The sequence below is a fragment of the Brachypodium distachyon genome, chromosome 1 (genome assembly GCF_000005505.3).
Source record: "Brachypodium distachyon strain Bd21 chromosome 1, Brachypodium_distachyon_v3.0, whole genome shotgun sequence".
NCBI lineage: Eukaryota > Viridiplantae > Streptophyta > Magnoliopsida > Poales > Poaceae > Brachypodium > Brachypodium distachyon.
Window position 1 is genome coordinate 9,993,538 of NC_016131.3, and position 19,014 is coordinate 10,012,551.

A 19,014-nucleotide genomic window follows, 5' to 3' on the forward strand; every position below is an offset into this window, starting at 1 on the left:
ATTCCTGTGGGAAGACGAAGGCGGGAACGGCGGTGCTGGGCCTGGTGGTGCCTGTCGCGCCGGTCCCCAAAATACCTCGTCGGTCGAGTGGATGCAAGAGGAAAGCTCCCCCGACTCCTTCTCCTTCTCTTGACTACACCCCGGCGGATTCGGCAGATCCTGTCGTGGGCGAGTCGAGGTCCCCCCTGAGGGTGACCTTGGATCTGCACATGAATGGGAAGATTGGACTCGAGCAAGTTCTTCCTCCTTCGAGTCACGAGGTTGAGGCTTTCACTCGTGAGACGGGGCTTCAGCTTCAGAGCAACTCAGTGGTGGAGTTGTCGACCGGAGCCAGCGGTGCGGGCGTCCAGGTGTTCTCTATTGGTCGCGAGCATCCTGAGGAGGATGCTCCTACCCCGGGTGAGGGCCCTTCTCTTTTGTTCACGTCATTCTTTTTCAGAATGATTTTGACATGATCTTCTTGACTTGTTTTTAGGTGCAAGGGCCGCGGAACCCGGGGTTCTTGAGGGCAAGCCCTCGATTCAGGCGAGGGATGGATCGCTTCTGACGTCCGAGGATGGAGCGAGAGATCCTTTCGTGACACTAGAGCTGGTGAGCATCCGTGACGTATCTCCCTTTGCCCTTTGGGTTAGCTTTGTGCTAACTTCCTCTTCTTTATAGGTGAGAGGCTTGGTCGAGACCGTGGGTGCCCTTCCTGCCCTCAAGACTCTGGTGGGGGCGCTTTCCGCTGCTTTGGACATGGAGATGTCCAAGTCTACCCTTGCCTTGAGTGAGTTGGCTTCGGAGAGGGTGCAGCGCGAGGCCGTGGAGGCTGAGCTCTTCCGCGTTTCGGCAGAGCTCGCGGCCATGAAGACCAGGGCTCGACTTGCTGAGGAGCGCCAGAAGGACGAGATCGCGAGGACCCGTCGAGTTGAGGAGGACCTGGTGGTGGCCAACCTTGATAGGGAGCACGCCCGCGCGAAGGCAGCTTCCCTCAAGGTGGAGTTAGCGGCAGCGGTTGACGGCCCGATGCTTGCTCCTCGTGCTCGTCCTCCACTGGATCGTCGTCCCGAGGTGGTTTCGCTTTTGCTTGCCCAGGCCACCGAGATTCGGGAGACGATGACTTGCCTGAGGAGTGTTCCCCAACCAGATCTTCCTCCGTGTCGCACGGTGGATGAGGCGAGCAGGGTGCTTACTTCCCAGGTGGAGCTCATTGAGCCTATCGTGAAGAAGTGCCTCCTGAGTACGGGTGCCCGACTAGTTTCATCGGCGGTTGCGGCAGTCCTTGACAGTGGTGCCGGGATGAGCGGGCTTGAGGGTGAGATGTCTCACGGGGCAAAGAAGTTTTTGGCGGACCAGGGTGATCCTCTTCGCGCTCAGGCTCGACGCTTCATGCGTTGCCTTGAGCCCGCTCTTTAGGAGGGTGACGGTGAGGCGTGAGCCTCGTCGCCCTTGGAGGTGTTGATGTACCTCAGCTGCTTACTTATGCGATGTTGCATATCCCAACTTGACTTTGCCTCATGTCTAGCATGCTTAAACCCTTAGTCGTAGAGGTTGTAAGGCTGCTTTTTTGTTGTGTTTCATGCTTCACTATGTATTTCTCATAGTATTTCTCATGTTAACCTAGGTTGGCATGTATTTCTCATGTTTCACCATGTAGTCGACATTATCGGAAATGTTAACTTGGCTCAACATGTGTTTCTTGGAGTACTATATTTCCTTCATGTGAAGTACTATATTTCCATAGTTTATACAGCTCGCGATAGTTCGCTATGATTGCACTTTTGAGCCATCAATTGCTGTCGCCGTTGGGATACGACTTGGCTTCGGCGCCTTAGGCCATGGTTACGAGCCACGGATCCCGGTACCCTTGTGAGGGTCGCTATCGATATGCCGGTAGTGATCCGGACATTTTGACTTGCCGTTTGGGAAATTTCATGCGGAATTTTCGCTCTTCGGACTTCAGGAAGCTATGCTTTCCCGCGATTATTATGGAGCCTTAACCCGTTTACTATCATGCAGGCCGGTGCGCGACGTCTCGCATACGAGTAGCATGGTTCTCCGAGGTAAGTGTGCTCATGCATAACTCGCTTATTTACGGTTCTTCCTAAATGCGTTTTAAGGAGCTTCCGGCCCTCGGGGGACTTGGTTCTACTTGGCGGATGGCCTTGAGGCACGCTAGGATCCACCAAGGAACGAGTCGCTAATAGCGACCTATGTCCATGGACATTTTTAGAGGGTGCTTGGGCCAGCGGGGGCCTTTTCGCGTTCCTCGGTGAGCGGCACAGGGGCAGCGGCTCTTTTACGACGATGAGTCGTGTGAGTGTCTCGTGTCATTCTTAACTTTTCCTTAAGGACTTGCTTTATTGATCCTTACTTTCTTGTCTTAAGGTATGGCCCGATGGGCCCTTACAAGTCTTATGTAGACGTGGCCTCGTTGGCGCTTACGATCCCTCGAAGTTTCGCAGGGAAGAGGCCGGTTGGGCACTGATGGTCTCCTTTTGGGAGCAGCAAGGATTGCCTTTGAACGTTCTCCTTAGGCGTAGAAACGTCGGAGCTTGTTGCCGTTCCAGGCATGGACAAGATTTTGTCCTTTCATGTTCTCGAAGTGGTATTCACCATTTCCCAATACTGCGGTGATGCGGTATGGTCCTTCCCATTTAGGGTCGAGTTTGCGCTGGAACTTTGGGTCGACATTCTTTTTCAGTACGAGATCTCCTTGGAAGAAGACTCATTCCCGCACTCTTGTGTTGTAGAAGCGTGCGGCACTTTGCTTGTAGACGGCGTGCCTCATGAGGGCTTTGCCACGAGCTTCTTCCACAAGATCGATGGCCGTCTTGTGATGCTCTTCATTTTCGATGAAGCCAATTGGGGTGGCTTCTTGGAGCCTTTCGACTCGAGGTGAGCGGAACTTGACCTCGGCGGGAAGAACTGCTTCGGCTCCATATACCAAAGAGAATGGTGTTCGGCCCGTGGAACGGCTTACGGTGGTGCGTATGTCCCAAACCACGCTAGCGAGTTCATCTCCCCATGCTCCCCTTGCTTTGCTAACCGTGTTCTCTACCCTTCGGCGGAGTCCTTGGAGGATTAATCCATTTGCCCTTTCACAAGCGTCGTTGCTCTTTGGGTAAGCAACGGATGCGACTTGCAGTTTGATCTCAAGGCATTCGCAGAATTTGATGAATTCCGCACAGTCGAACTGTTTGCCATTGTCCATGGTTAGCTCTCGCGGGACGCGATATCGGCATATGATGTTTTCCTAGAAAAAAAAATTGAACGGCCTGTGACGTGATCTTGCCGAGCGGCGCTGCTTCTATCCATTTGGAGAAGTAATCAATCGTCACCACGAGGTACTTGCAGCCCCCGTTGCATGCGGGGAAAGGCCCGAGAAGGTCCATTCCCCAGCGTGCGAATGGCCATGTTATCGGGATATTCTTCAGGGAAGTCTTGGGCGCATAGATTGACTTAGCCATTTTCTGGTAAGCTTCGCATTTTCGCAATATGGTGATTGCGTCTTGCACCATGGTGGGCCAATAGAACCCCTGACGTAAGGCTTTCGTCGCGGTGGCTCTTGGTGCAAGATGGTGGCCGTATATTCCCGAATGGATTTCCAGGAGGAGCTCGGCTCTCCGGTCAAGAGTTATGCACTTAAGCAATGCGGCCGCTCCTTTCTTGTACAGGATGCCGTCGAGGAGGACGTACATCTTGGCTTTTGCGAGCAGAGTTTTGGCGCTTGTGCCTTCTGCTTCTTCGTCCACCTCGCCTTTCAAAGCGCGGATAATCAGTGTCATCCAAGAGCGTGGAGCGTCGATGACCATGCTGATCTTTGAAGCTTCGTCAAGGGCGTCGGCTTCTTTCTTTATGGATAGGGCGCGAATTACTTCAAAGAATGCATCGGGTGGCAGCACCGGCCGTTCGGGCTAACCTATCGGCCAGGTGATTTTGTCCTCGTGAAATACGTCGTGCCTCCATGCTCAGGAAATACCGTTCCATCTTGCGAACTTCTTACATATACATAAGTAACATAAGTAATGCTGAATATCAACCCTTGAATCCGGTTGCTCTCAAACACTTGAACCAGCTGCAACTTCCAAAAAATATCCGGTTGAAAATAATTGAAATCTGAACGAGCGGATAAAATTATTAGAATTCCAATCCGATTTAAACTGATATACACGGACCGCATGGGTCGGAAGTTGGAACCGTTTCCAGCTCATCCAAAGCCGGAAGCTTCGCAGCCAAGGAAACCAAACACGAACGCGTGTGGTTCACACGTATCGTATCCGGCCACCGCCCACGCGTTCCCTATAAACCACCAGCCACCGCCTACTCTTCGATTCCCCTCTCGCCCGTCTCCAATCACTCGAAAAAAATTCCCCAATCGCCGCCGCCGCCACTGCGGAACCCTAGCCCCCGCGCGACCTCCAATCGGGACGCCTCCTCCGGCGAAACCCGCTGCTCCGGGCCGCCACGCTTCGGAAGCGGTTGTACTCGGCGTCCCCGTCCAAGCTCTTCGATCGCGTCCTGCATCCGGCGACCTCGTCAGGATTCGCGACGCGCAGATCCAGAAAGGCTTCGACTACTACGTGCTGCTTCGACTCCGTGCTCGTTGAAGGGATCCGGGGGCCGCCGTCGCCGACGTCGATCGCCTTAGATCGGATCCGATTTGTAACTCTCTACTGTTGCAATTCTGTATATTTAATCTGAGAAATTTGCCAGCCGTCTCGAAAAAATTGTGCAAAAGAGAGGCGGCAGCACAAAAGAGACTCAGTCATGGGTGTTGTGTATTACAAATATAAGAGTGCAAAGGAAACATATTCTGTGCCAATTCCCTATTCTTTTATATCTGTTTCTGAACTCAAGCAGCTCATCTTGACGAGTAACCGTCATGGCCATGGCCGTACCCGTGGCCGAGGTCCCAGGGAGGATATCGCCATCTCCAACGCCCAGACTGGCGAAGGTTCGTTTTAAAGCCGAGTAGTTTTACTTAGGTCATGGTTTATATATACAATATCATTCAATTCTGTAAGATCCTGGGAAATTGGGTAGTCGTTCTACCATGTAAATTGTGCAACCTAACTGACAATAGCATCGGCAGTTGAGCTAGTGCCCCACTTGAGACTGTTGTCTTGTGATGCGTTGGAATGAATCCATTAGAAAATGGTTTGAAGTCGTCTAAGTTGCTTATGCGATATGATTTTGCTATTTTGATCGCTCAAAGTTTGATTAGCTCAACAGCTAGACAAAGTGATAACACAATGAAAATATCAGAAAAGTGAGACCTGAATCCATCAGAAATTGATCCTACCATTTAGGGTGTTCCCCTGCAAGATATGCGGATCTTTCTGTGATGTATAAGAGGCACCAGTTCTGTTCAACATTCCTTTGTGCTGATCATATAGTTTAAATGTGGCTTTTAAGCACACAAGTGACTTGCTGTAGCTAGGAACAAAAACAACGGATGGGTTTCTTGTGTAGCTCTGAACAAAGCAATACCTAGATATTGTTGTTCGGTTCCATGCTTTATCGATCAATGAGTTTGAAATGGCTCACTTCAGTACGTAACCACTTCTTCAGCATGTTTATCCGTGTGTTCACTGTTCACATGGATAGCCAATTTTGCCTTTGTCTCATTCCTCACGATATGATGCGGTTGTTTATGTGGATCATGGTGTGCGAATTATACGTTCACTCCTGCATGGCAATCAATAATCTGTATCAAACCGTACTCATATTTGTTTAGAGAGATATTAGAAGTGTGTAGTGAGGAAGTGCTGCTATACTCATTCAGCATGTCGATAGGATATGCTTCTATAGGATGAGAGATCTTCAATGTGTGTAACTGAAAGTTCTGTTTGTAATTCCTGTGGATAATTTTTATTTGCAGATTGTGACTAGTCATGCTCTAATATTTCCTGCACATCTCAATAGCTCTTGAAATTCCTAGCTTTCTCGATATAAATCAATCTGTTATTTTGATGTGTTGTATTATTGTTATTTGAAGATTTTAGTTTCAGATTCAGTTTAGAACGTCGGTGTTGTTTATTAGCATTTTCTGGTTATATCAGCGAAAAGTTCTTTCTACACGTAAAGCTATATGAGTATTGTTTGAGTGAAATGATTGACTTCTTTCGTTTCCTGTGTTTGTTTTTGAGTGCAGAATATGCAGATGAAAATGCCATGGTACCACAGAACGTAACTGTTCTGGTCCGCCGAACTGCCGGACAAATGTCAGAGAATATCGTATTGTTCTCCTCGTAAGTCACCATTCCCCTGTTTGGATAGAGGTTAGGAGAGGAATGTAGTCATAGTAGGAAATTTAGGTTAGCATATCTTGGGACAGTTTCTAGCTTTCATTCTTAATAAAACTTGGTGTTTGTAACGAAAATATAGATTTGCGCATTACCTTCAAAGAATGAACCATATTGATGTGAATATTATCTTACGTAGATGATGTCTCTCTCTCTCTCTCTCTCCCTCTCCAAACAGATTCTTCAGTTCGGGTCACTGATGGCTGAGGAGATGTTCTTTTGTATATCCTAATGTTGTATTGCTAATTCATTGCAGGCGGATAGTTATAGAGGATGGTTCTGTGGCTTCAAACAAATCAGTAATTACTGAATCCGCTTCAAAATCTTGTTCCTCCACAGAAGTGCAAGATGAAGATGCTGCAATCGCAGCTGTGATTTATGCAGCTGAACTCAAATGGTTAGAATACAAATCCCCTCGCATAATCAGTACCTAGATTTTTTTTGGTACCATCTCTAATTGTCATGTTCAATGGTGCATGTAGGGAAGAGCAATCTTCTAAGAGAGGGCAAGGTGGTGGAAGGTTTACATCTGGACGCCATTATGGTAATGCGGATTTTTCTTTCTTCATTCAGTTTCATGTTCTCTCAAGTTATGATTACACTTTAAGGCTCTTAAAAAATTCAAAAACATAGTTATGATAATGAAGTTCATGTAGGTGCTCAAGCTTTGCTAAAACAATGTTTCACTTGAATATTTTATAGTCTAACCAAACAGTTCCCTGACCCATTAGATAGTCTTCGAACTTCAACATATTTGCATTGTTTTGTGATGTTGAACATTATTTGACATGTGCTCTGTTTGACAAACCTTTCTAATTGAAGGTCATGGGCCGCTGGAAGGGGAGGCACCTCCACCAGGCTATGTGTGTCGCAGCTGTGGAGTACCAGGCCATTTCATTCAACATTGCCCACAGGAAAACCAGAAACCTCCACCTGGCTACACCTGCTTCAGATGCCGAATTCCAGGGCATTTTATTCAACATTGCCCAACCATTGGTGATCTCAAATTTGACAATTATAATAAAGTGTCTCGTTCGCTTGCCCCGGTTGTATCTGCAAATCCTGTTGATGGCATTCCATCTGCACTTGCCCCAGCTGCATCTGTGAGTGTTGTTGATGACTTGCCAGCAGAACTCCACTGCCGACTATGTAATAAGGTGATGGCAGATGCGGTGTTAACAAGCAAGTGCTGCTTCGACAGTTTCTGTGATAAATGTAAGCGTTTTTTATGTATTCCATACGTCATACGGATCTTTAGAAGTCTTACTGTGCGGTGGACCAATGTACTACCCAGATATTCGAAATGTTTTTATGATCCAACATTATTTTACTCCACACAAGTGTTTTCTGTGTACATTCTATGTTCAAACTAGATCAGGAATAACTGTCTGTTTTCCCCCTCAGGTATTCGGGATTACATTATCACACAATCGAAGTGCATTTGTGGAGTCAAGGTGCTTGCAGATGACCTCATTCCCAATCACACACTTAGGAGCACAATCAGCAATCTATTAGCAACTAGGACTAGCAGCACTACAAGTGGTACAGGGAAGCACAGAAGTTCTTCAGGAAGCAACCCTGATCCCAAATCACAGAGCCACATCACTTCTACTGCCTTGGAAAGGGATATGAAGCAATGCACGGATAACCAGCTATCATCGGCTTCTCCTGATGGTGGTGTTCAGGTTGCCACAGAAGATAATAAAGTGTCCTGGGCTCAGGAAAATTTGGATCAGAAGAGCAAAGCTGAAGACTCTGCAAGATGTTCAGTGCAAAAGGCTGTACCAAGTGCGAATGCCCTCAAACTGAAGGACGTAAGCGAATCAACTTTGAAGAACAGTACTATTTCAGGGGCACTTGAAGCAAAAGTTGCTAGAACTGATCAACTGAAGAAGAAGCGAAAGAAGGCAGACTCAACGAAGATTGTTCATTCAAACAATGCTAACTATGGCTACAACGTTCCATTTGACCCAGCATATTCCAACTCTGGGTACAACGTTCCATTTGACCCAGCATATTCCAACGCTTTCAACAGTGGATATCCTTGGGTAACCGAACCTTACATGTACGGTGCAATGGGCATGGCCTATGGCGGCTACCCTATGGGTCCATTTGGTGCCAATCCCTTTGGCAATATTCCACCGCAGGCCCTTGCAATGCAAGGCTATCCAGCAAGCTATCAAAAGTATGTATATTATCGATTATCAAACTTGTTTCTTTATTTTGTACTAGAAATGACCATAGGCATAGACATAAATATGTCATTGCAACAACTTGGTTAAGCTCAGTTTGTAACCCTTCTTTGTATCATACTCGCCGTAGTCATGCATCTTACATTTTGATACTAATAATACATCATGTTGATTTTTTTAGCTGGGAGAACCATTCTGCACTACAACGTGAAGCTGAAACTTCTGCACGTTCGAGGCAAATCGGGATGTCAAAAGACTCCGCTCCTCAGCCCCGACCATCAGAGCACAGCCATCGTTTGGCCTCTCCTCTCCGCAGAGAGTCTAGGAACAGATCTCCTCTCAACGCAGAATCCAGGAGCAGATCTCCTCATCGCAGAGAGTCCAGGAACAGATCGAGGTCAAGACCGGAGAGGGACCATGGGCGTTATGACCGAGATTCCAACGACTATGATGAAGATCACCAAAGTAGGAAGAGAATACGCCTATCTTCTCCAATGGATGATGATAAACAGAGCAAGCGGAGGTCCAGACATAGTTCAAGCGACGATGAGCAGAATTTCAAGAGGCAATGGGGACGAAGATCATCAGTCATCATGGCCACAAGGTCCTGAATAAAGCGGGAGAATTTCTTGCAGCATTGCTGATGTCCGAGGCAAGACTTGTTTCACTATTCGTGATTGTATGTCTCAGGAAGCGAGGATGACTGAAAGCAGAGGGCAACTGTTTGCCTCTGGCAGAATTATAGTTATTATAATAACTATTGTTATACCAGATTGTAATATATGAGCGTTTGCACTTCCCAGCTCTCTTCCTCTGTAATGCAATTCTTACCAAGATAAATAAAATTATCATTGTGTTCTGAGTTATCGTGTGCATTTCCGAAGTATGTTTCTCTTTGAGACCACTTTAGGTGAGCCTAGTAGGCTAATAGAAGCGGCATTATTGCAAACTCGGTAGTGCAATGTGATTGTCAGTTATGTAATTGCTGCGATAACAAAATGATGCTATTATATTTGTATAAAAATATTCACTTATATTATGATTTTGTATCACGTAACTAAAAAATAAGTTGTAAATTTTTATCATGATGATGCAACATATGCCATCTCTCTTCTCACTGTAACTGTACGAAGAGAGAAATATACGCCATATCTAACGGGAGAAATATATGCCAGCAAAAAGAAGTATTGTAACATCAAACGACATCATCGATTAATCAGAGGGTTAGAATGATCTTTTTCTAACAAGATGAATGCCTAAGCAGTTGCTTCTAGATAGAATCAAACCTGTTGTATCGTGATCCTGACCCCGATCAAAAAAAAAATCAAACCTGTTGTATTTTTTTCTCTGAGAAGTCCGTCTTTCTCTCTTCATTATTCTAAAATTCCCTATCTTATGGATGGTAGAAATATGTGACATCATTTTTCAATGTTCATCTATCACTCTTTCCATTTCATAATTCTTGTCTCAAATTTATCCAAAGCTGAATGTATCTATTTTTAAAAAATGTCTAGATACATGTAATATTTCGACGAGAATTATGAAACGGAAGAAGTATATTATACTATCTATTATTAACAGACAATCCAACGGGAGACGTGCCCAGATTAGTCTTCCCGTGCGGCGCCCGTCTGAACCGTTAACTGATACCCGATCGATCCAATCTCACCCGATCTTCTCTCTCTCGCTCGCTTTTCCTCTCCCGATTCCCTTCCTCTCCTAACGCAGCGCCGCCCGTGATGTCCGGCAGCCTCGTCGCCTGCTTCCTCCCCGCGCCTGTTCTCTTCTGTGACAAGCCTGTAGGCCCCTCCGGCGACCACACCCCCCTCCCCCTCGGATCCAACGGCGTACTTGCCCATCACGTGACGGCGCGGGAGCCCGCTTCGGCGACTCGCTCCATGACTGGGACGGCGGAGCAGAGACCGGCAGGGCGGCGTCCAGACCGCGGCGGCGGAGAGCAGGGGGCGGCGGTGCGGCGTCCAGACTATGGCGGCACAGAGTAGGAGCGCGTGCGGCGCGGCCTCCAGTAGATGGCAGTGGAGCAGGGGCGCGGCGGTGCGGCCTCCAGTAGACGGCAGCGGAGCAGCGGGTCGGCGTACAGACTGAGGCGGCGGAGAGCAGGGGCGCGGCAGGACGGCGGCGCCACCGCCGTCGGAGCAAGGTACAACAGCGGCAGAGATCAGGGGAACGATCTCCAGTCCGCGGGCCGGCGTCCAGACCGTGGCCGCAGAGAGCAGGGGCGGGGGGCGTGACCTCCAGTCCACCGGGACGGCTGAACTTATCGCAATGCTTCAACAGAGGGGAGCAGGCCCTGACCTGGATGGGACAGATGTCGGTCTCAATGGCGATGCAGAAGAGGATGAGATCACCAGCGACGGAGAGGACGAGGGGTGTCTCGACGTCGTTTAATAGGCTATCTGCTGCATTCATGCCGGCGCCTGAGCGCGCATTTTAGGCATCGAGATAGTATTTGTTAGCATCGATCGTCCGTTGCCAACCATTGTAGCTCGGATTGTCGTTTTTTTAAAGTCGTGCATTTTTTGAACCTAATTGTCAAATAGACACATTTAACCTGGTAAGTTGGCACTGTCAACCTGATAAATACACATCGGTAACCTGATAAATGCACACAGTTAACCTGGTAAACTAGGACCGTTAATCTGGTAAACACACATAGTTAAACTGGTATTGGGACTGTTAACCTGGTAAGCACATATAGTTAACATGGTAAACTGGGACCGGTACCTGGTAAACTGGAACTGTCAATCTGACAAGCACACATAGTTAACCTGGTACGCACACACAATTAACCTGGTAAACAAGTGACAATAACCTGGTAAAGAAGTGTTCTTAATTTGGTAAACAAGTGATATTAACCTGGTGAACAAGTGACTATAATTTGGTAACCAAAATGTGATACTTAAGTTAATCATGTGGCCATAATGTGGTAAACAAATGGTTCAATATGGTATACGTGTGGTCATAATCTGGTAAACTACGTGGTCATAAGCCCATCTGTCGGGCCAACCTCTTTGCGCTGCCAGCTCACGCTTTTGGTTTTCTGTGTCCCCTTTCGGTTTGGCTCGCCCGCTCGTCTGCACGCCCCGGACATTCCGTGTCCCTTTTTGGTTTGGTTATTCATTTCGAGGTAGGATGGTATCTTATGAAAAATGATCCGATAACAAAAGAGTACGAACTTTTTTGTTGAAAGTATTTGAGTAAAATCTAGTTTTAAAGTATGCGTTGATATGAATCTGAGGGTGAAGACGGATTGTGAATCGATTCACGCCGTTTGAACTATAAAATATTTTGAATATACAAAATGAACAACTACAAAAATGCTCAAAATCAGCTTCTGTACCTAAAGAACTGCAACGAGAAATTGCCCCAGCAGGGCCGCGCTCGCTCACGGCGCGCCTGTTGGGCTCGGTCGTCCCGCGGCCCACTCGTGCTGTCTATCCTGCCTGCTCCCGCCGTCCCGCGCGCTGCTGGTACAGGCGCCGTATGGTAAGGTTCGGTGGCCACGTCCGCTGGATAGTTCGGTCCCTTTCCCGTGCGTCTCTTCTCTCTCACTCTCGCCTCCCTTCGGCAGCGCGCGGCGGGCGACCTCCTCGCGGCTGCAGGACGCTGCCGCGGGCCTCCCGTCGCCGGTAACTCCAGGCTCTACGGGCCCCCGCTCCCAATGCCCTGCAACGCCGCTGCTGCGTCGCTCTCCCCCGCCAAGGCGTCCTTCTCACCACTCCCTCCGCCCGGCTTCTCCAAGAGTCGCGGCCGCAGACAAAAGAAGGCACGTCTGGATGAAGCAGGTCGTGGAAGGCGACGGGGACAGCAAGGGCGTCGGCGGCCGGCAGCAATTCAATCATCGGAGCAGGGACGGCAGGGCTATGGCGGCGGGCCGGGGGTTCTCGTTGGAGCTGGAGGGCGGGATGGGGAAGTTGGTGTTTTGCGGGGCCTCGGGGGTGGCGATGAACAACCGGGAGGAGCTGCTGGGGCGTCTTCTCTGCTCTATTCTGTCTCCCGTATGCTCCTCCAGGCAACTCTTTCCCAGCGGCGGCGCGCGGCAGGACGTACGCGGGGGTGGGGGGCGACTGGAGGCAGGGTCAGCGGCGGACGATGGAGCAACGATTTCATATTTTTTTACTAGGTTTTTCTAAATGCCCGCCTCCGTTTTTCCCCGTTCCGATTACCAGAGAAGAAGCAGCAGGAACTGTACGAGATGCAGTCCAGCATGCAAGAAGCTGAATCTGCTGGTAAAAATCCATGGAACTAAAGTTTCTATGTGTCGAATAAATGACGAACTGCAGCATAGGGGCAAATATTGTGGGTTCTGTGTTCAACATCTTGACATTAACTTTGAATTGTGAAATCGCGTGGGTAGCAGCGAAACCTTTGAAACCCGATGCACAAAAGAAGCTGATTTCAATGGTTTTAGTTTGTAGGTACGGCCACAACAGTGTTTGATGTAGTTTAGTTAGGCCCGTCATTTTAATTTTGAACTTATGTTTAGTAGTTCATCCGATCTAAATTAATTTGCACAACTTTGTATAAGCGACAAGTATTTAGTAACGTTAATTGTCGTCATTTTAGTACAAGTTTGCACTAAAACAGCTACAAATGTTTAGGAACGGAGAAAATATATACGTATGTGTGTCTACATACATATTTAAATAAATCTTGGACAATTAATTTGAATCGGACAATTTTTTTTAAATAATAACAATACATAAAGCTCGTGGCCGGCGGCAGGCTTCAACGGTACATGCAAGGTCTAAGGATCGGAGGGAGCATTTAATGAACAACAGGACACTGTTTTACCGCTAAAAACACTCATTCTAAAGATTGCACCCGCGATCAAAGAGGCCACGTGGGCGTTGTGCTGTCCCTCGATGGCTCGAAGACAAGCTACACGACGAGTACACGTCGACACGGTACGTTGCCGGCCGCGAGGCACGTTTCCTTCCTCTTCCCCAGCCAATTCCCCACTCTGCCCACTCTTCGCCTGCACTCCCTGCGCGCTTCCTTCCCTTCTCCGATAGTAGATATGGCCACGCTGCAGCTCAACCACATCGCGCGGGAGACCGCCGACGTGCGCGGCCTCGCCGCCTTCTACGAGGAGGTGCTCGGCTTCGAGCGCGTCCCTTCGCCCAACTACTCCGGCTTCCAGGTCGCCTGGCTCCGCCTCCCGGGGAGCCCCGACGTCGCGCTCCACATCATAGAGCGTGACCCGGCCGTCGCGGTCTCCTCCCCCGCCGCTGCGGGTACCTCGCCGCCGCCGCCCGCGCAGCTGCCCAGGAGGCACCACCTGGCCTTCTCCGTGGCGGACTACGACGGATTCGTGACCGGGTTGAGGACTCGCGGCACGGAGATGTTCGAGAAGACGCAGCCCGACGGCCGCACGCGTCAGGTCTTCTTCTTCGACCCCGACGGTGAGGGATTCCGGGGTGCCTTTTACTCTAATTTCCGCAGCTTCAGCCTGTAGTCTTCTCACTGTCTTCCGATGTTAACATGTTATTGGAACTCCAATTTTCGCAACTTAGTTCTAGTTATTGATTGAACTTGCTATCTCAGCGACGTCTCTATGTTTGATTTACACTTTCTGTGTTGAATTGACAATTTTTTTGTTGTTGATAGTTGTGTTGCAACCTGCCAAAGAATTCCAAATACTGTCCAAGTGTCTGAAGATACTGTTTCGTGCCAAGTACCAACTACTAGGCTAGTAGCTCGTTAGGAGGAACCTTCTATCTATGTACCTCCGCTCCAGCCTTCGCTTGGTAGATTTTATTTTCAAGACCAATAAACTCTTCCTTTTAAAAAATAAATAAAAAAATCTGGCAGTCCCTAGCGTAATGCCACAGTGTTTTTAGTTCAGACCAATGTAGTAGTATTGCCTGACTTGGTTTTCAGGAATCAGTTTTGACGTATTTAGATTTTTCGTTTCATGTTAGGAGGCGCAGTTTAGTTCCTGCATGTTTATATGATGCAAATTGTAAAGTCTTCACCTGATGTTTCCTGGATTGATGAATGAGTGTTAAACAAATCCGAAAACATTTTACTTATTGGGTGACAGCTTGTTGTTAGTTTTAGTAGCACAGTTCGTACAATCTCCTAGGTTTTTTCTTTTTGCGATAAATGATGGTGGAACACCTGACTCTTGTTCAGCTCACAGTCGATTAATTGTTCTAGCCTGCTAGGTGTACAGCTTGCCGCATCCCTGTGCTGATCTTGAGGAAAAGAGTAGAGTTGTTGGGTTTCTGCATGTTTTATGGCCTTAGGATTACTTCTGATAGGATAGTACAGATGCTAGCTTGCATTCTCAGATCATCATGTCAAGTTTTTGAAATGGGGGTTAGTTCGGATATGCTTGTATAACTGCGGCATGATCTCTTTCTTATTGACCAATATCCAATGTGCTCGATTTGCATGCTTTAACATGACCAAATCAACATGTTTCACCTTTTAGCCAGTTCATGCTAAAGCCTTCCTTGCAAAAGAAAACAGATTATGCTAAACCTAGTATGGTGTAGTTAACTAGTTCTCCGTGTATTTTCATCGGTCTTACAAGTAGGGTAAGAACCAAGTATTTGTTGACTGGCTGATACATATGCACTTTACAAAGCTATCTGTTAGGACTTCTTCAATTACTTTGCATATCAGGCCATTCTTCATAGCATACTTGATTTTGTTGTCCTCCGAACTTGCAGCTGGTCTCTGAATCACACTGTACCCATTTCCTAGCTTTAGTACTAAAAATTGAAAATGGCATATGTGATGAGTATCATTATTTTTCCATTTTAAATTAAGAAGTTGTATGGATTATTAATTAGCCAGCACTACAAGGGTTTCAGCTATTGCATTTCCCTGTGCTCCCTGGTAAACCTCTTATTTAAAAAAATTGAACTTAAGCCACAGATGAAGAGTATTGAACCTATGACCCCCTTGATTAGGGGAGATAGCGTAGTCCAGTACACTATGGTAGTATTTGCAAAATCACATAGGTTCAATACATAAATTTCTTCAAAAGTTCGATACTTTGATCAGAATTTTCCGGTGAATGACCAGGATTTTCCGGTTACCTTGAAATCAAGATATGGGAATTGGATTAGTCAATTGGTACCCAAAACCTTGTAACACCTGTGAATTCTGATACTCCCTCCGTCCGGAAATACAAATCCAAGTCACTTATTTCTGGACGGAGGGAGTATTAGAATATTGTGAATAACAGATGGTTCCAACTTTATTTATGTTCTATTTGTTGCGTATGTTAGTATATACTGCAATCCATTGCAACAACATAAACATCTCTGTGATTATTGATATTGCAGGCAATGGTCTAGAAGTTACAAGCTCAAGCAAAGCCGATAAGTAACGGTGGAGCATGATATGCCCCCAACTTCTGCAATAGCTGTGTAAGTAGACGCTCCTGTAGCACGTTTCAAAATGAAGTTCATAACTAGTTGCGCCCACACCATGTTGCCAAATGCACTTTCGAGATTCCGTTGCACTGGCAATTTTCTTCTGCTGGAAATTAAGAAGGTAGCTGCTATGCTGAAGTAAATCGCACTCCATTGTACTGTGGGCTCTCTTTAGCCGTTGCTTGCATATGAGTATATCACACCGGTCATCTTACGCACCACAACGGTTTTGCATGTTTGGTTTCAGGTACTGCCCTCGGAGAATGAAATGATGAACACCGCAAAATCTTACTAGGATCATGCTTTACGCCCAAATAACTTATCAAATAAACAATGAACTTAGTACTTGGGCTACATGTATATCTGCCCTCCCATGCTTGCAATATGGATGTATATCTGTAATACTGAATTCTGTCGTGTGTACTATACATCAAGTTGCAATGCCGTGCTTCATCTCGTTTCGTTTCTCTAATACTTGAGCCGCAGTTAAATCGACAAACCCAAACATAACCAACAAGCTAGAATGTTCGGGCCACATATCCCACCCAATTGAAGCAACTAATCAGGCAAAAGGAGCATATTGCACAATGACATTGTACAACAAGTCTGGGATCTGACGCGAGGCGACTAGGCGAGAACATATACTGTACAAGATTCAGTCGTTGGCTGTGGCGAGCTGGACCTGGAGCAGCTCGTCCTCGGGGATGACGCGGATGGTGCAGTCGGAGCGCGGGTAGGCGGCGCAGAGCAGCGCGTAGCCCTGGGCCACGACATCGTCGCTGAGCATGCCGTCGCTCTGGTCCACCTTGCCGGACACCAGCCGGGCCGGGCACGTCATGCACACGCCCAGCTTGCAGTCGTGCGGCACGTCCAGCCCTTCCTCCAGCGCCCGCTCCAGGATGTTCTCGTCCCCTTCCATCTCCACCACCCGTGACTCCTCCCCGTGCTCGATCGTCACCTTGTAAGCCCGCGCCGCCGCCGTGACCCGCAGCTGCTCCTGATAATGCTTCCGGCGGAGCGGGCTGGTGGCGTGGCCGAGATGGAGGCGCGGGGAGGAGATGGAGATTGAGGTGGCCAGGTGGAGCAGTGAACAGGGAGCAGCGGCGGCCATGGTGTGTGACTTGTGTGTGCGTGCGGTGCGGCCGGTGGTGACGGAGGGTGAAGGCGGGCGTGCTAGAGGATAAGGCGCCGTGCCGATGTCCTGTGATCCTGTCTCACGTTGGCTAGATTTGCTCGCAAATTCGCAATCAGGATATCTGGCCCGTCCATTGTGTTCTCGAGATCTACTACCCCTTTGTTGGGAAATTGCCCTTAGAAATGTAAATGAAGAAAAGGAAACCGTGGTCCAAATCAGGGTATTTAGGAATGTCATGCATCTATAAAAATCCTATTTCCTATATAATATAAACCTCTTTCTCTGTCAAATTTGTTTTTTCTTCAATTTTATCGATTTCTGTGAACCAATCCACGTACTGTACACAAAAATGAGCGTTTAGATTTCCTTCTTTTAATTCTTTGAGAGGAGCGTTTGGATTTATTAATAAAGGACTAGCTAAGTACCTGTGCGTTGCAACGGAGATACAAATATTTCAATGATTCATGTCTCAAATACAAATTACGCATGTCCATCGACCGATCGATTTTTTTTCAAAACGTAATTGACAAACCGCGGAACTTACCTTAATTTGTGAAACTTACCTTGCATATGGGCTTAATTTTCTCAAATATAGATCATGCATGGTTTTCTTAATTTGTGAAACTTACTTTGCTATGGGCTTAATTTGTGAAATTTACCTTGCTATGAGCTTAATTTGTGGAACTTACCTTACCTACTCGCCCGACGGACGGTTTTTCTGGACGCGGGTGGGAAACGGACGACGTACGAAGGGGTGTGTTAACTAGGGATGCACAAACTGGGCTTAAGTAATAGTAAAGATTATAGCGAGGTAAATGGACCAGGCCCGACAATTCCAACAGATTAAGGCTCAAATCTAAGATTGTGATACTTGAGGGACAGAACTACTAGGTATAGAACCAAGGGATCCAACTTTGCCACTAGTCAAGCTGGTATCTATTACTATCTATTAAATTGGAGTTGGTGGTGATGATTGGACGTCGTAGGTCAACTTCGTTAAAATTACAAGTAATATGCCACTGTTCGTTATCTTTTTCCCTCGTGTCTTATTCACGATTTCTCCTCCTCCGTCTTACAACCGACGCCACCACACCCGCATGCTGACCTCGTGTCTTATTCATGAGCTGCCTACACAGAAAAAAAAATAGTTTGTGATTTTGTTGACCCGTAGCAACGCGCGGGCACACCTGCTAGGTAGTGTAACACTTAGGTCCAAACACGGTTCGGCGAGATTAATTCCAGCCACGTGGCAGCAACGTCAGCTTTAAGCCTGGACCGCATATTGCTATTGGGTTTTCTCGGTATTTTTCGTAAAAATTTAACAAAATTCTAGGGATTTTTTTAACATAATTGCCTGCATGTTGCTGTTAAATTAGTAAAAAGTTAACATAATTCTCTGCAGGTCGCTGTTATTTTTTTGCGAAAACTCACCTGAGAAACCCCAACATCAACCCACGGTCCTGGCTTAAGGCTTAGTTTGGCAGTGATGAACTGTGCTGTGCTGAACTTATTTTATAATTTGCTGTGAAAAAATACACACGAAAGTAGGTAAAAGTTGGTTAGCAAAACACGAAAATAGTGAAAAGCGGGTGAAAAAAAGATTATGAGAACCCACCACAATGCCAAACTAAGCCTAAGCCGACTTGGCCGGAATCAACCACACCAAATTGTTTTTGGACCTAAATGTTACACTAATACCAATTTAGGGCTTCATGTGTGCGTTTTCTGAGTTCGTGGACTAAACTGTGCATTTGTTCCGAGTTCACGGACTAGTGGTGTATTTTACTTTTTTTATTTATCTTTTGTATCTCGTGCTTTCCCCCAATTTTTTAGTTTTCTCGGTTGTATAGTTAGGCATCTTTGACTCGTAGGGAAAATGGAGAAAAAAATTATAAATGTAGGAGAGGGACATAAGAGGTCCGAGTTCAAAGGAAAGACGGCGTAATTTTACTATCTACTCATGTCTCTTTTCAGAAGAAAATGGA

The 19,014-nt window shown here is 47.1% G+C and overlaps 3 protein-coding genes across 3 annotated transcripts; 2 read left to right on the forward strand and 1 right to left on the reverse strand.

Moving 5' to 3' along the window:
* Positions 1–4,287: 4,287 nt before the first annotated feature.
* Positions 4,288–9,348, forward strand: LOC100831001 (E3 ubiquitin ligase PARAQUAT TOLERANCE 3). Its single transcript, XM_003561528.4, has 7 exons — positions 4,288–4,939; positions 6,140–6,236; positions 6,547–6,687; positions 6,773–6,834; positions 7,113–7,505; positions 7,695–8,475; positions 8,664–9,348. Exons 1-7 carry the CDS (start codon positions 4,753–4,755, stop codon positions 9,091–9,093), a joined length of 2,091 nt encoding a protein of 696 aa, XP_003561576.1. The 5' UTR covers positions 4,288–4,752; the 3' UTR covers positions 9,094–9,348.
* A 4,079-nt stretch (positions 9,349–13,427) lies between these two features.
* On the forward strand, positions 13,428–16,351 carry LOC100832830. The gene is made up of 3 exons (XM_003561532.4): positions 13,428–13,908; positions 15,805–15,888; positions 16,142–16,351. The coding sequence occupies exons 1-2, from the start codon at positions 13,524–13,526 to the stop codon at positions 15,846–15,848; spliced, it is 429 nt and encodes a 142-aa protein (XP_003561580.1). The 5' UTR covers positions 13,428–13,523; the 3' UTR covers positions 15,849–15,888; positions 16,142–16,351.
* On the reverse strand, positions 16,330–17,114 carry LOC100842491 (ferredoxin). The gene has a single exon (XM_003559569.4). It carries the CDS (start codon positions 17,003–17,005, stop codon positions 16,550–16,552), a length of 456 nt encoding a protein of 151 aa, XP_003559617.1. The 5' UTR covers positions 17,006–17,114; the 3' UTR covers positions 16,330–16,549.
* Positions 17,115–19,014: the final 1,900 nt, after the last annotated feature.

Bases quoted from the DNA above. Each gene is read 5' to 3' on its own strand.
- LOC100831001 (XM_003561528.4), top strand. From the start codon at position 4,753: ATGGGTGTTGTGTATTACAAATATAAGAGTGCAAAGGAAACATATTCT. The intron at 6,688-6,772 runs GTTAGAATACAA...TGGTGCATGTAG, and splicing joins TATGCAGCTGAACTCAAATG to GGAAGAGCAATCTTCTAAGA. The intron at 8,476-8,663 runs GTATGTATATTA...TGATTTTTTTAG, and splicing joins TATCCAGCAAGCTATCAAAA to CTGGGAGAACCATTCTGCAC.
- LOC100832830 (XM_003561532.4), top strand. From the start codon at position 13,524: ATGGCCACGCTGCAGCTCAACCACATCGCGCGGGAGACCGCCGACGTG. The intron at 13,909-15,804 runs GTGAGGGATTCC...TTGATATTGCAG, and splicing joins CTTCTTCTTCGACCCCGACG to GCAATGGTCTAGAAGTTACA.
- LOC100842491 (XM_003559569.4), bottom strand. From the start codon at position 17,005: ATGGCCGCCGCTGCTCCCTGTTCACTGCTCCACCTGGCCACCTCAATC.